At 35.8% G+C, this 17,335-nt stretch overlaps 1 protein-coding gene and 1 pseudogene across 2 annotated transcripts in view; one reads left to right on the forward strand and one right to left on the reverse strand.

Annotated features, from left to right (window-relative positions):
* Positions 1–17,335, forward strand: part of MCCC2 (methylcrotonyl-CoA carboxylase subunit 2) — a 50,570-nt gene that overhangs the window by 16,865 nt on the left and 16,370 nt on the right. For both annotated transcript variants that reach the window (XR_005654360.1, XM_039870168.1), the window contains exons 7-10: positions 3,228–3,341; positions 5,030–5,094; positions 15,185–15,284; positions 15,396–15,491. Coding sequence is in view for 1 of the 2 variants with exons in the window: in XM_039870168.1 (XP_039726102.1) it covers positions 3,228–3,341; positions 5,030–5,094; positions 15,185–15,284; positions 15,396–15,491 (375 nt within the window). In the remaining variant the exon portion in view is untranslated. The remainder of the gene's footprint in view (positions 1–3,227; positions 3,342–5,029; positions 5,095–15,184; positions 15,285–15,395; positions 15,492–17,335) is intronic.
* On the reverse strand, positions 16,974–17,092 carry LOC120608466 (uncharacterized; annotated as a pseudogene).

The raw sequence follows: 17,335 nt of genomic DNA on the forward strand, positions 1-17,335 counted from the left end.
AATGTCTAAAGGGCATTTGACTGAATGTACTTTCCTTTTGCCTATTTTATTTTTGTTTCCTAAACATGTTCACATCAGTATTTCTTTAACTGAGCCAGTTCTCTTAGCATTTATTTTTTCTGTTTCACTCCAGTAGGAAGTTTATGGTTGAGATTTACCTTTCAATATTTTTACGAACCTCTTGGAATTAAAAAAAAATTAATTGTTATTGCATACTAGTCTCTATAGTGTCTGTTCAGTACATGATCTTTTCAGTATATGAACTCTAAACCTGTATCTGCACTGAAGCTATTACTACATGCTTCACTAAAAAAGTCAGGCTATGTGTGAGCCATGTTTAGTTGCAGCTCCTCAAGCCTTTCACTTTTTTTTTTGTTTGCTTCTGCCTATTATTTGTCCTTTTTGGAGATGTACTTAAAATTATTCTCAGGTGTCCCTCCCTTTCCTCTTTCCTTACCTTTTTCCCTCTTTCCCACCTTGGCTTAGCTCATTATTTTTGAAATTTATTTTTTTCGCTTTAGATCTTGTTAATTGTTTTGAGGGGCTTAGTTAGGACAGGCACTGTATATCATTATTTTTAAAATGCATTTCAACCTGTTCATAAAGATAGATAGGGCCTGGGGGAGACAAGTTACTCTGTTTGACTGCTTTGAGGCTCTCAAAAACAGACTTTTTGTTTTCTGTATACATTTCAGCCTATCCAGTTAACACAGATAAGCATGAATATTCTAGAATCAGCAGTGTGATCAGTCACTATAGTTGATAATGTTCTTTATTCTGGACAGCTATATAATTGACATGTGTATTTTGTGGCTTTTATTTTTTAATGGTTCCTCAAGTACAGTAAGAAAAAAATGTGATACAGCCAGTATTTGCTTTCCACAATTACTTTGAATGGAAAAAGATGTAAAATTAGAGATTTGAAAAACATTATCATGTTTTTAATGGCTTTTCCATCAAGCACCTGAAACTTTTCTCCCCTCCAAGTTGTAATACATTTAACATCATATGCCTTTGAACTGCTGGTAGTCTTCTGCCATCTTTCAATGGAAGGATGGAGGTCTAGAGGTCACACAGCTTTTCAGAATTAGATATAAAACCTCTTGACTTCCTTTCAGAGACTCTTTCCATAGGGCAGGCTGCTGACTGACCTACAATTTGTAATTTGTTTTGGGTGCGTGAGAACCAGTCTCTGTTTGTTCAGGCAAGACATGGAGGATAATGAAATTTTGTCTAAAGATTTTTAAAGGCTATTATCTCACTTTTGTAGCATCTCATTTCCTTTTGTTCAAAAATTTTGCTTGTGCTTTCTGTGGTAGTGGTGACAACTATTGTTCCTCTCAGGTACACATTATCCTTAGCCTTCTTGCTGTTGTCTTACTCTTGATTCAAGTTTTTGAATCGCCGTGGCCTTCCTCACCCTACGAGAGAGATCTCTTGGTTTGTCTGTGTCACAGAGCAGACCCACGTCCCTTGTGACTGGGTGGATTGTAGCCTCTCAGTACGGTTCTTGGGAGTTCTCTCTTGTCCTGATGCAGATGGAGGTCACTATGATACCTCTCCTTGCGCAGTGCCTCCCATGCACCTTCAAGTGTGGTCAGATCAGTTTATGGTCAAGCATCTTGTATCCTTTTAGTAGAGAAAGCAGCAGAATCTCCTTTCTGGGAGATTATTCGTCCAGTGTGGTCCAGAGTAAGATCTTTGTTGTACCACAGACCAGTGCTTTGGGACCTGGAAAGTCGTTGGTGCTGTTGTGGCCCTGGGGTCCCTGTGCTTTGTAAGTAGCAGCAGCAGACTCAGTGGCAGAGCTCCTCGTCTTGGTGTACATGCACTCTGTTTTGTGAGTGAGTAAATGGCTTCGAATTAAATGGTGAGATTGTGTGACAGTGGCAATTTATCTGTGTTCTTTTATTTAATTTTTATTCCTATTATTAGAATTTGCTTTAGCAATGTTAAGTTTTGTTCCTGTTAGATACATGTGACTGGAAGAGCCTTTCTTTTAGATGGAAAATTTGAGAATTTTTATTTTTGTGTACTTAGTAACTATAGCTCTTGCTTTAAAAAATTTTGTTACAGCAGCTTTTAAGATGTAATTTACATTACATACAATTACCCATTTAATATGTACAATTTAATGGTTTTAGGATATTCAAAGTTGAATCAATTTTAGAATATTTTTATCACCCCTGAAGGAAATGCCTATTCATTAGCAATTATTCTCCATTTCTCTCTAGTGTCTCCAGCCCCTGCCAACCACTAATTCACTTTCTGTCTCTGTGGATTTGTCTGTTCTAGACATTTTATATAAATGGAATCATGCAATAAGTGATCTTTTGTGACTGGTTTCTCTCAGCATAGTGGTTTCAAGGTTTACCTATGTCTTTCTCTTGATTTTTTTATCATTCTCCGGGTTGGTATGGAATCCCGTTTATGGCTCGTCTCCCCTCTCTGGAATAGAGGAGTGGTTTACAGCTAGATTGAAGAGCAACAACAAAGTACTTGTAAACAAAGACTGTCTCAAGTCTTCAGGTATGCTTTGGTTGTAGTCACTTAAGGTAGATGGTTTTGATCTCTGTGTTAGTTTTCTACTGCTGCAGAACAAATTACCTCAAAACTGAGCAGTTTAAAACAACAGCATTTATTATCTCGCAGTTCCTATGGGTTATGAGTCTGAGCACAGCCTAGCTGGATCCTCTAGCTCTGGGTCTCTCCTAGTCATCTCAAGGTTCAGCTAGGAAGGATCCACCCACTAGCTCACTCATGTGCTTGCTGGCAGGATTCAGTGCTTTGCAGGCCTCACTCAGTTCCTTATGAGCTGCTGGCTGGTGGTCTGTCTAAGTTCTTTCCAATGTGGGCCTCTCCGTAGAGCATCTCACCATGTGTCAGCTGCCTACATCAAAGTGAGCAGACAAGAGGGCAAGAGAGAGGGCCAGCAAGATGGAAGAGATAGTCTTTTATAACTTGATCACAGAAGTAACACCTGCCATTTGATAAAAGGACATCACTAGATCCACCACACACTCAAGGGGTCAAGATTACACAGGACTTGAATACCAAGAGTTAAAGATTATTGGGAGCCATTATCAGCTGGTCTCAGAGAGGTAGATTGTTGATTTCCTTGGTTGCAGAAGTACTGTGGAGAAAACACATCCTAAGTGCTCTTAGGAATATGTATATTTCACAGTGTGAGCTGTACCTCATGGGTTTCTTGTATGCTTGGATTCCAGATAGCAGTGATCATGGGCACCTGTACGGCAGGAGGTGCTTACATCCCTGCATTGGCTGATGAAAACATCATTGTACGCAAGCAGGGTACCATTTTCTTGGCAGGACCCCCCTTGGTAAGAACATAATCTCGATAGATTGAAGAAAAATATACACAATAAGAAATTTACCATTCTAACCATTTTTAATTATATAGAAGCAGCAGCAGCCTCATCTGCTTAAAAATTCTAAATTCTAAATTTCGACACTTGTTTTGCTGAAAATTGAGAAAAGGCTTTGTAGGTTTTACACATAATCTGGGATTGAATTGCCATAGTTTTCAGTAGCTTAAAATGGTTGAAAAAATGCATAATGATAAGACAAGTTTTGAAGAAGCTTTTTGTTCTTCTATCTTTTGTTTATCTTCTGAACTTGTTATTTAGTAGGATGAGCTATTTTAATTTTCTCTTTGACTTTTATCATCTTTGCACCTGTCACAGTATCAAACATGTTGTGGGTGTTCAATAAATATTAACCTATGACAAATCCTTAGTTTTTTAGTCAGATCCCTGAAAATAAATACAGTATATTAGTTGTTTATTCCTCTTTACAACTTTAAATATCCATACACCTGTTGTAATTAGTTATTGTCTGGATCGCTATTTTACACTGAACTTTTTTGGGAAGAAGAGACCCAAAAATTTAGTTCCAGATATGGAACAATTGGAGATGAAAATTTTAATTACTTCTCCCCGTGGAATAATTTTTTATTTACGACAGAGCTTTCTATCTAGTGAATAATAAGTCATTTCTATGCTGTATTTTAGGTTAATGTTCATTATTCTAATTAAAGCTTTTCCTGTTTGAAGAAAAAGAAACAAATCAATCAACTCAAAGAAATAGGAATCAGTAAGCAATTCCTAAGGGATCTTGTTAGCATTTAGCACTAAATGATTTCTCTTTCTTTTTCCTGTTAGAATTTCTCAGGCTGTAATTAAGTCATTCTTAATTTATTTCTTGAGGTTTTTTTCTTTTTGGTTCTATTCTGCTGAATCTTAGATGTGAGTAATCCTAGATATTTTTTCCTATCTTAAAGGTACACCTTTAAGAGTTCGTAATAATTGCTGGCGTTTTTCAGCATAGGTGAAAAAAGTCATTACTTCAGTACATTTATTGAGTGTTCAAAGATGAATAAATTACAGTTCCTGCCATCAAGGAACTCACAGAGTAGAGGAGACGACAGAGACACATGCAAATTACTGAAATGTAGTCTGGCAAGTGCCATATTAGAAGTGTAAGTGGAATACTCTTGGACTATGGATAAACAAGCATTGCTCTGTTAATACTATGCAATGCCATTAATGATGAAAAGGCCTGAGTGGGTCAGGGAAAACCACATAGGGCAGGTGGGGCTTGAAGGATAAGCAGGGATTCACCAGGTGGGTGAGAGGGAGAAGGGAGCCTAGGCAGTGGGAACAGCATGTGCACAGACACAAAGGCTTTAACGAGCATGCAGAGGTAGCCTAACATCTGGAAGAGAGCAGGCTTTCAGGCCAGAAATGCCTGGGTTCAAATCAAGTTCCATCACTTGCTCAAGGGCTGTGGGCAAGTTCCTTAGTGATACTGGGTTCAGATTTTTCATCTGTAGACTAGAGACAATATTATCTAGGTTTGCTAGGTGGGTGGAATTAGAAAACAAAATGTTCTTTAGCCGTATGGTAGAAAGAGTTGTAGGTATTGTCAGGTTGGGAGATGTGCATGTTAGGAAATAATTTATATATCTCAGATGGGCAAATCTCACCACTGACTTTTCTCCTTGCTGTAGGTTAAAGCAGCAACTGGAGAAGAGGTATCAGCTGAGGAACTTGGAGGTGCTGATCTTCATTGCAGGTGAAACAGAAGCGATTGTTTCTTTCCAAGTGTTAAAGTTGCCAGGTCAAACCACAGTTTATTTGTTCTTGATCTGCTGTTTTAGGGTTCAATTCTTTGAACTGTAGAGTTGCATATCTAAGCTAGAACATCAGTTTTTTTCATTACAGAAAGACTGGAGAGACAGGTTTCTCATTTAACAAACATCCATGAGCACCTGTTGTATAACAGGCACTGTTCTAGATATTTAGGATAAGACATTCCCTTTGACTTCATTTATACCCTAGGTCAGGATGGCCAATAAACAAATAATACCCCCAAAATTATATAAATGTGTATATGTGGTAAGGCCAACAAAGGAGAAATATAGGGAGAGAATATAGGAGGTGGATTGGATCTAGTGGTGTGTAACTATTATGACTTTGTTAAATTAATATTTGTTAAGTGGAGCACAGGATGCTGGATGGTGAGCCACGATTCAACAACAGCCAATAGAGAAATAGAAATAGAGAAGTTTAATACTCAAAGGTCCTGGAGGGAGTACATGGCATTGCTTCGAGGGACCACACAGAGAGGTCAGGGCAGAGTACAGAAAGACAGATAGACAGATAGAAAGAGACACACAGAGAGACAGGACTTGGGACACATTTTTTTAATAGGGTCCTAGGTTGAAGTGCTTTGGGGTTTCTGGGCTAGGGCCAGATTGTTCAGTTCAAACGAAAAGAGTGGGATTTTGATAAGCCCCATGGGAGTCTTATCTAAGGGGTACATAAGGCATAAACATGCTGGGAGGCAGGGGAGACTGTTGAACACAAAGGCTGTTAGGAAAGTCATATCAGGATTTGCATTTACTTGTGACTCTGCAGTTGCTCTTTAGGGCTTGCACCTGAATGGAGGGGCTAGTGTCAGTTCGAGGTCCCTGCGGGCCTCTTGGTCAAGCAAAATGGATGCTGAGGAGCAATTAGGAAACCATTGAAAAGCTTTAAAAAAAATCCCTCTGGCTGCTACATGGAGAATGCTTGGAGTGTTGGAAAGTGTCTACAGGTGTCTACATGGGGGACCAGTTGGATGGTTGTATCAATAACATAGGTGAGAGATGCTGGTGGATTAAATGGTTATGGTGGTAATGAAAGTTTGGGGAAGTGAACAGACTTGAGCTCTATTTTAGATGTGGAATTGAGAGACTTGTTGATGGACTTTATATAAAGAGTTCAGGAAAATGAGGTGACAAAGGTGATGACATGAAATCGTTTTATTTCTTGAGATTGGGAAGATAGAAAGAGGCGCAGATTTGGGGATGGCCAGGGAGATCAAGCATTCCTTTTGTACTTGATAAATTAGACATGCTTGAGACATCCAACTAGAGATGCTGAGAAGACAGTTAACTCTAAGGGTCTGAGGCCTAGGTCAGGGTGGAGATCTTTACTAGGGAGTCCTCAGCATAGAGGTAGACTTTAAACCATGGGATGAGGTGAGCTCACCTTGGGGTGAATGTAAATGAAAAAGAGGGCCCAGGACCATACTGTCAAGAACCCAGACATAAATGGCAAGTTAAGCATCGACCTCAGTGGCCTGGCAGGTGTAGTAAACCTTTCTTTGATCTACCAGACTGCAAAGCTAGGGAGGCAATGGCTATGGGAGCAGCCTGGTAGGTGGGAGAAGAAAGATAGGTATATTTCTACTCTCCTATCAAAGAACACTGCCTATGTTTTGAAGAGTTGGTTAAGGGATCTACCTTTGCTTCAGTTTTTCATTTATTTCTTTTTCATCGAACACTTATTATGAATAGATTGATTATTCTAAGTGTTATGAGTAATACAGAAGAATTTTAGGCCTAATCCCTACCCTCAGGATTTATAATTTAATTAGGCATATAAGAGAAATAAATAATTAAAAATAATTAGAAAATAAATATGCTAGCATGGTTTCAGTTTTACAACTAGAGACAAAAGGAGGAATGATTAAGGGAATGACTGGAGTGGATTTGAGGTAAGCATAGGAAAGCTTAGAGGGACAGCTTGAGTTTCTGCCTGAGTTTGAACAGAATGCTAGTTTATTTAGGTAAGCACAGCTGTGTGAGCAGAGATGGAGCATCACTCTGGTATCTGGACACTTATTAACCTTTACAGGGGTACATTGGAGTCAATGTTTCAACACAGAGAGAAAGAGGACACAGGTAGAAGTGGGTGAGTGGGGTGCAGGATAGAGTGCATTGCCATTGTTCGTACGTGCTTAATCAGGGAAAATAGATGAAGGTAATATTTGAGGATCATTAAGTTTTTAAAATTTTGACTGTTTAAAAAAAAATAATCTGGTGTCCATGAAAGCTGTAGGCAGTGTATCAGTTTAGGATGTAGGTCCTAGAATTCATCTCTCATTTGCTTCACTCATTGTCTTTGTGACTAGATAAACTACTTAACCTCCTCTAGTTTTATTTTATCATGTGTAAAATAAAGATAAGAATAGTTCCTACTTTGCAGCACAGTGTCTGGTGGATACTAAGCATTCTATCAATAAGCACCCTGCTTAAAATTATGGCAGTGATTAGGTGGTGATGGCTTTTTTTGGAACAGTGTCACAATTGTTTTGGGTTCTGTCTTTATAAATACATATTTATAACTGATGAGTCATCCTTAGGAGTTAATTTGACACAAAGACTTACATAATATAGTGCCTCATCAAAGATTTCTCTTTCCTGCTGTTATGGGTAAATACTAGGAAGTTTTTATTTGTTTATTTATTTTAAAAATTATTCTTTTTCTTATTAGTTTCAGGTATATAGTACATTGGTTAGACATTTAAATAGTTTATGAAATGATCCCTCCGATTACTCTATCACCCATCTGGTTCTGCACGTAGCCATTACAGTACTATTGACTAAGTTCCCTGTGCTGTTCTCTACAACCCCATGACTACTTTTTAACTACTAATTTGTAGTTCATCAGCTTTTACCCTTTTCTTCCAGCCCCCAACCTCACTCCCCTCTGATAGTGACCAGATTGTCCTCTGTATCTATGAGTCTGTTTTTATTTAGTTTGTTCCTTAGGTTCCACATGTAAGTGAAATCATATGATATTTATCCCTCTTTGTTTGACTTATTTCACTTAGCACAGTAAACTCTAGGTTCATCCATGTTGTTGCAAATGATAAGATTTCATTTTTAATGGCTGAGTAATATTCCATTATATATACAAACCATAACTTCTTTATGTAATTATCTGTTGATGGGCATTTAGGTTGTTTTCATATCTTGGCTATTATAAATTGTACTGCTGCGAACAGAGGGGTGCATAGATCTTTACAAATTATTGTTTGATTTTCTTTGGATAAATACCTAGAAGTACAATTGCGGGATCAAAAGCTAGTTCCATTTTTAATTTCTTGAGGAACCTTCAGACTGTTTTCCATAGTGGTGTACCAGTTCACATTCCTGCCAACAGTGTATGAGGGTTCTCTTTTCTCCACATCTTCGCCATCACTTGTTTTTTGATTTATTGGTGATAGCCATTCCTACAGGTGTGAGGTGATATCTAATAGTGGTTTTAATTGCATTTCTCTGATTCGTTATCTTGAGCATTTTTTCATATTTCTCTTGGCTGTCTGTATTTCCTCTTTGTAGAAATATCTGTGCAGGTCTTCTGCTCATTTTTTAATTGGATCGTTTTGTTGTTGTTGTTGTTGTTGAGTTGTATTACATCTTTATAAATTTTGGATATTAACCCCTTATCAGATGTATCATAGGCAAATATCTTTATCCATTCTGTAGGTTGTCTTTTCACTTTGTTGATGGTTTCCTTTGCTATGTAGTCCCTTTAGTTTGATGTAGTCCCATTTGTTTATTATTATTTTTTTGTTCCCCTTGCCCGTGGACATAGAAAAGAAATTATTAATAGCAACATCGGATAGTTTACTACCTATGTTTTCTTCTAGAAGTTGTATGGTTTCCAGTCTTACATTTAAGTCTTTAATTCATTTTGAGTTTATTCTTGTATATGGTGTAAGAAGGTGGTCCAGTTTCATTTTTTTTGCGTGTATCTGTCCAGTTTTCCTAATGCCATTTATTGAATAGACTGTCTTTACCCCATTGTATATTCTTGCCTCCTTTGTCATACATTAAATGAATGAATGTATAGATGTGGATTTATTTCTGGTCTCTCTATTCTGTTCCATTGATCTATGTATCTGTTTTTATGCCAGTACCATGCCGTTTTGATCACAATAGTCTTGTAGTATAGTTTGATACCGGGTAGGGTGATACCTCCAACTTTGTTCTTTCTCAAGATTGGTGTGGCTATTTGAGATCTTTTATGGTTCCATGTAAATTTGGATGATTTCATTTTTTTACAGTTTATTTTTTAATTTAAGTATAGTTGGTACGCAGTCTTATATTAGATATATTAGTTTCAGGTGTACGATACAGTGATTCGACATTTTTATACCTTACAATGTGATCACCCCACTAATTCTAGTAATTATCTGTCACCGTGCAAATTTATCAAAATATTACTGACTATATTCCCCTTTCCATTTTCACCTATCCCCTTACTCCTTTACTCTGGTAACCATCCCTTTGGTCTCTGTTTCGATGAGTTTGTTTTCATTTTATTTGTTTGTTTTATTTTGTTTTTAGATTTCTTATATAAGTGAAACCATACAGTATTTGTCTTTCTCTGTCTAACTTATTTCACTTTGCATAATAACCTCTAGATCCATTTATCCATGCTCTCGCCAATGGCAAGATTTCATGCTTTTTTATTGCTGCATAAAATTCCACGGTATATATATATCACATCTTCTTTATACTTTCATTTATTGATGGACAACTAGATTGCTTCTGTATCTTAGCTAATGTAAAAAATGCTGCAGTGAACATAGGGGTGCATATATCTTTTTGAATTAGTGTTCTCGTTTTCTTTGGATAAATACCCAGAAGTGGAATTGCTGGGTTGTATGATACATCTATTTTTAGTTTTTTGAGGAATTTCTATACTGCTTTTCAGGGCTACACCAGTTTGCAGTACTGCCAACAGTGCACCAGGGTTCTCCTTTTTCCACATCCTCACTAACACATATTATTTGTTGACTTTTTGATAAAGCCATTCTGACTGGTCTGAGGTAGTATCTCGTTGTAGTTTTGATGTGCATTTCTGTAATGATTAGTGATGTTCGGTGTCTTTTCATGTCTTTTGGCCATCTGTATATCTTCTTTAGAGAAATGTCTTATGTCCTCTGCTCATTTTTCTATTGGATTGTTTATTTTTTTGTTATTGAATTGTATGGGTTTCTTATGTATTTTGGATATATCAATCCTTATGAAATATATCATTTGTGAATATGTTCTCTCATTCAGTAGGTTGCCTTTTTTTGTTGTTGAAGGTTTCCTTCGCTGTGCAGAAGGTTTTAGATTGATGTAATCCCATTCGTTTATTTTTTCTTTTGTTTCCCTTGTTCGAGGGGATGTGTCCAAAAAGATATTACGCAGATTGATATCAGATAGTTTCCTTCCTATGTTTTCTTCCAGGAGTTTTATGGTTTTAGGCCTTATATTTAAATGTTTAATCTATTTTGAGTTTATTTTTTATATGGTGTAAGAGAAATGGTCCAGTTTCATTTTTTTTGCATGTATCTGTGCAGTTTTTTCAGTACCACTTGTTGAAGAGACTGTTATTACTCCAGTGTATATTTTTACCTCCTTTCTCATAGATTAGTTGACCATATAAGTGAGGACTTATTTCTGGGCTCTCTATCCTGTTTCATTGATCTATGTGCTATGTTTTTGTATCAGTACCATACTGTTTTGATTATTATAGCTTTGTAGTATAGTTTGAGATCAGGGAGTGTGATACCTCCAATTTTGTTCTTCTTATCAAGATTGCTTTGGCTATTCAGAGTCTCTTGGGGTTCCATAAAAATTTTAGGATTATTTGTTTTAGTTCTGAGAAAAATGACATTGGAATTTTGATAGGAATTGCATTGAATCTGTACATTGCTTTGAGTAGTATGTCATTTTAACAATATTAATCCTTCTTATCCATGAGCATGGCATATCCTCCTATTTATTTGTGTCCTCTTAATTTCTTTCTTCAGTGTTTTACAGTTTTCAGAGTAGAGGTCTTTCACCTCTTTGGTTAAGTTTATTTCTAGGTATTTTATTCATTTTGATGCAATTGTAAATGGGATTGTTTTTCTTTTTTTAAAAAATTAATTAATTATTTTTATGGTGACATTGGTTAACGAAATCCAGTAACTTTCAGCTGTACACTGTAACAGTAAGGCATATATATATTTACACTGTATGTTCACCTCCCATAGTTAGATTTCTTTCTGTCACCACATATTTGACCCCCTTTACCCTGTCTAACTCCCTCCACCTTCTCCCTCCCTCCCCCCGCCACCCTCTGCTAAACACTAGTCTATAGTCTGTGTCTCTGTTTGTTTGTTCTGTTCATGTGTTGCTTTTAGGTTTATATCTCACATATAAGTGTTATCATGTGATTTTCAACTTTTTCTGTCTGGCTTATTTCACTTAGCATGATTATCTCGAGGTCTGTCCAGGTTGTCACAAATGGCAGTATTTTATCTCTTCTTATGGCTGAGTAATAGTCCATTGTATATATGTACCACAGCTTCTTTAGCCAATCATCTATCATAGGACACTTCGATTGCTTCCATGTTCTGGCCACTGTGAATAATGCTGCTATGAACATCGGTGTGCAAATGTCTTTTTGGATATATGTTTTCAAGTCTTTGGGGTAAATACCCAGTAGAAGGATTGCTGAATCATATGGTAGATCAATTCTTAGTTTTTTGAGGAACCTCCATACTGTTTTTTATAGTGGCTGTACCAATTTTCAATCCCACCAGCAGCGTATGAGGGTTCCTTTTTCTCTCCATCCTTTCCAACATTTGTTATTACTTGTCCTGTTGATTATAGCTATTCTGACAGGTGTGAGATGGTATCTCATTGTGGTTTTGATTTGCATTTCCCTAATAGCTGATGATGTTGAGCATCTTTTCAAATATTTGTTGGCCATTTGTATGTCCTCTATGGAGAAGTGTCTGTTCAGGTCCTCTGCCCCTTTTTTGATTGGGTTATTGAGTTGTATGAGTTCTTTGTATATTTTGGATATTAGGCCCTTATCAGAGGTGTTGATTGCAAATATATTTTCCCATTCGAATGGTTATCTCTCTTCCTTGTTGAAGATTTCTTTTACTGAGCAGAAGCTTTTTAGTTTGAAATAGTCCCATTCATTTATTTAACTTTTACTTCTCTTGCTTTTGAGGTCAAATTCATAAAATTCTCTTTAAATCCAAGGTCCTTAAGGGGATTGTTTTCATTTCTCTTTCTGATTGTTTGTTATTAGTGTTTAGGAATGTGACAGATTTCTATGTATTAATTTCATATCCTGCTACTTTACTGAATTCGTTTATTCTATTCATTTTTTAATGTTTTCTATATATAGTATCATCTGCAAATAGTGACAGTTTTACTTCTTTTCCTGTTTAGATGCCTTTTATTTCTTTTTCTTGTCTGATTGCTGTAGCTAAGACTTCTAGTACTATGTAGAATAATAGTAGTGAAAATGGACATCCTTGTCTTGTTCCTGATCTTAGAGGAAAAGCTTTCAGCTTTTCACCATTAAGTATGATGTTAGCTGTGGGCTTGTCATATATAACCTATATCAAATTGAGGTAAGATTCTTTTATATCTACTTTGTTGAGAGTTTTTATCATAAATGGATGTCGAATTTTGTCAAATGCTTCTTTTGCATCTATTGAGATAATCATAAGATTTTTACCCTTGGTTTTGTTGGTTTGATGAATCACAGTAATTATTTTGTGGATGTTGAACCACCTTGCATCCCTGATATAAATCCCACTTGATCATGGTGTACAATCCCTTTAATGTACTATTGAATTCAGTTTGCTAGTATTTTGTTGAGAATTTTGGCATCTATGTTCATCAAAGATATAGGCCTGTAATTCTCTTTCTTTGTAGTCAGTGTCTTTGTCTGGTTTTGGTCACAGTAATGCTGGCCTCATTGAATAAGTTTGAAAGTTTTCCTTCCTGTTCAATTTTTTGGACTAGTTTGAGAAGGATAGATACTAATTCTTCTTTAAATGTTAGGTAGGATTCACCTCTGAAGTCGTCTGGTCCTGGGCTTTTGTGGGAGTTTTTTTTTTTAATTACTGCTTCAATTTCATTGCTAGTAATTGGTCTGTTCAGATTCTCTGTTTCTTCCTGGTTTCGTCTTGGAAAGTTATATATTTCTTCTTCATCCATTTATTCTAGATTGTCAAATTTGTTGGCATATAATTGTTCATAGTATTCTTTAATGACTCTGTATTTCTGTGGTGTTGATTGTAATCTCTGCTCTTTCATTTCTGATTTTATTTGTGTTCTTTCTCTTTTCTGCTTTATAAGTCTCTGTAGAAGATTGTCAATTTTATTTATTCTCTCACAGAACCAGTTCTTAGTTTCCTTAATATTTTCTGTTATTTTTCTATTTCATTTATTTCTGCTTTAATCTTTACTATTTTCTTCCTTCTGCTTTGGGTTTTGTTTGTTCCTTTTTTTGTTGTTTCTTTAGGTATAAATTTAGATTGTTTATTTGGGATTTTTTCCTGCTTCTTAGGTAGACATGTATAATTATAAACTTTTCTCTTATAACTGCTTTTACTTCATCCCATAGATTTTGTAAGGTTGTGTTTTCATTTTTATTTGTCTCAAATAAAGGTTGGTTTTGATTTTCTATTTGATTTCTTCTTTGACCATTGGTTTAGAAGCATGTTGTTTAATCTGCATGCATTTGTGTTTTCTTTAGTTTTTTTTCCCCTGTAGTTGATTTTAGTTTCATGCCATTGCAGTCAAAATATGCTTGATATAATCTTTTGAATTTATTTCAATCTTTTGAATTTATTGAAGCCCAATAATAGGTAGTTTTTAAAGGAAAGCATTTTATTTTAAATATTTACTGACTTAGAAGCAGTTTCTTCTTTTATTTGCTTATTGAATTACGATAGTGTAGCCAGAAATCAGCAGTTGTAGCTAGTATTATATATGAAGCATTTAAAAGATATAGTCAGTTGTAAAATGTCATATTAAATTAAAGAAATGGAAGGATTTGCCATTTGCAAAGGCATTGGAGGGTCCTAATGGGGAATAACTATGGTCTCTGTTCTTATTTAGGGACACCCAATCCAGAGGCAGAAAGTGACACAAAACCACTGTGTGGGCCCAATTCTCAGAAATGTCTCCCAAAGATTTGGCATTTTCCCTAGACAGGACATCAAAATTTAGATAGCAGCAGCTTAGTCCTTATTCATAAAATGAACCAAATTCTATTTTTTTAAGTATATATTTTTGCCTGACTTTATAGTTTTTTTAGAAAGTCATAGTATATCTACATCTGAAATAACAAACCATCTACTCAGAACAGAACTAATAACCAGAGCAAGCCCGTACCTTCATTCATACTGAATCTGAAGTTGAACAGGAACTTCCATGGCCCTTAACACGGAACCACTTATCAATACCTGTTTTTACCGTGATCCGAGGGACAGTGTCTTCAAGCCTTTGTGTTTGTTACCCTATTACATCTTACTCTGTAACTTTGTAAGGAGGGTACTCAGTAATCTCTCATAAATCAGAGGCCGTAGTTGGCATCTTTGTTAGGAGCTCAGTTAGGTACACTTTTTGTTGTTACCGACAGCATCACAAAAGTGCGCATCTGTGATTGAACTTTATCGATAGAGTTTTGTTAGAGGTACATAGGATGAACATTAAATAGAAGTCCTCATCAGCAAGGCCCTGTCATCTAGTAGAAGGAAGTCAGACTTGAGAAATAGAAGGCATGGATTCTTATGCAGCTACTGGTGGTCCTAGGACAAGGTTCTTATGTGTGCCTTCGTTTTTCCTGTTTATAAAATAAGGATAATACCAGGGACATTACCATGTTTTCCAGGAACATTATGATAATCAATTAGATGACATTTATTAAAGTGTTTTGGAAGTAAAAATGATGTCATCCTTAGATGAAAGATTATATTTGGTTTAAGATATTTAATTATTTTCCTTTTCCTGTTCTGATTATTGTGTTTTACTCCGTAGAAAGTCTGGAGTCACTGACTACTATGCTTTGGATGATAGTCATGCCCTTCACTTAACTAGGAAGATTGTGAGGAACCTAAATTATCAGAAGAAATTGGATGTGAGCACGATATGTTCTTTTGTCTTTTTTTTTTCCTGAAAAACATTTTAGCTTATGTTGTCTTAAAATAATGTCTTAGATTGATTAATGTGATTTTTCTATTCTCTGCAGGTTACCATTGAGCCCTCTGAAGATCCTTTATTTCCTGCTGATGAATTGTATGGAATAGTTGGTACTAACCTGAAGAGGAATTTTGATATCCGAGAGGTGTGTAACCTTGAACTGTAAACCTTTCTGTCAATTTCTTTATATGTGTGTCCATTTTCAAAACTGAAGTCTATTTAGATAAGTTCGTGTCCAGGAACTGTTGTGGCTCTCAGTGAGGAGTGACATTTAAGGGAAAGATAACTTTCCATAGTGTAGATATCATTGGCACTCAGTAAATACTAAAAGAGAGAGGAGAGAAAAACCCTTAATTATTGGAAAGCTTTCATCGCACAGTGACAAAGCTTGGTTTGTTCATAAGTTGTATTTCATATTCCTGTGGACATTATCAATGACGTAGGGCAACGTCAGCTATTTCTTTTCTATGTTTTCATTTCAGAAAATGGATGAAATGTCAGTAAGTTGTTGAAAGAAAAAACTTACCCTTTTGGTTCAATACTTTCTTAGCGAAGATTAGACTTTTGATTACATTAGATGTTGCTGTGGTTACAAATTGTTGACATAGTCTTCTGTAGTCTAGATGGACAGTTTTTAGTGTTTACATATAGAATGTAATATCCATATTTGGCAGAGTACTTTTTAAATTAAGAAATTATCATAATGCCAGATTCTCTGCCTTAGTATTTTGTTACTTTTCCCATTGACTATAAAACTATTATTGTACTAATTGTGAAAAATGTAGAAAATATAGAAAAACATACAATTGCTTATAATTCCACCATTCATAGAAAGCTAATATTTGGGTGTTTTGACTTAATGTGTATATATACATTTTTTATGTAGTCGAGATAGTGTGTGTGTGTGTGTGTGTGTGTGTGTAGGTATAAAATTCTGCTTTTTTCCAGCCTAAACTATAAACATTCCTCATTATTTAAAAGTTTTTCATAAAATATTTTTCATGGCTAGGTCCTAATTCCTACAATAGTACTTGGCAACGAGGTGGGTACTTAATAAATATTTTTTTGAATGAATCGATGAATATAATATTTCACTTATGAATGTATACAATTACTTATTTAGGCAGTACCCTATTATTGTTAGAGGGTTTTAAATCCTGGATTTTTGTGGAGCTTAACTTTAGCAAGGTGACTTAGTTAACTCTAAGTTTTAGAATTAGGATTTTAGTTTGTCTTTGCAATTGATTACAAGTATAGAAAAAATGGTACTTACAATCTGATGTGCTTGAAAAATGAGTTGTTTGAGGCAGCCAAGTTTTCTAATTGGCTAAGAATTCATCCTTTTAAGCATAACCACTTTTTGCATTTATTCAACAGTATTTATTGAGTACAGTGAAACTTTATTGAAAGTGTGGGGGTGGAAGAAACTTGACCCATCAAGGTTCTTTGAGCTGATCTAATAATGAAATCTACATGAGGCAGATTAGATTAACAAGAGTCAATAACCAATTTTATTTTTTAATTTATTTTATTTTTATTTTATTCTTTTTAGGCGAGGCAACCCTTGGTTGACCTTACAGATTGCAAGGACCTTGTCAGCTTATAGTCCCTTATTTTTTATTTTTTATGCCTACAGCACCCAGTCTTCCTAGGTGGTCTCCCATCAAAGTACTGACCAGGCCCTACCCTGCTTAGCTTCCGAGATCAGATGGGATTAGGCTTGTTCAGGGTGACATGGCCATAGACAACAATAACCAAATTTAATGGCACGGCCATAGACGACAGTAACCAAATTTAATTACATCTGTACGTAGGGAAACCCAACATACATGAGAGAGTCAGAGATGCCATATGTATGAGAGGTTCAGAGACAGAAAGTTAAAATGAGGTATATATAGCATTCTGAGGTAAGGATGAGTAAGGTACTTTGGGGCTTCAGAGGGGAGGAAGGTCATTTGCAGGATGATAAGAAGAGCAGATGTTCAGTAA

Source organism: Pteropus medius, unplaced genomic scaffold (genome assembly GCF_902729225.1).
Source record: "Pteropus medius unplaced genomic scaffold, Ma_sr-lr_union100, whole genome shotgun sequence".
Lineage (NCBI taxonomy): Eukaryota > Metazoa > Chordata > Mammalia > Chiroptera > Pteropodidae > Pteropus > Pteropus medius.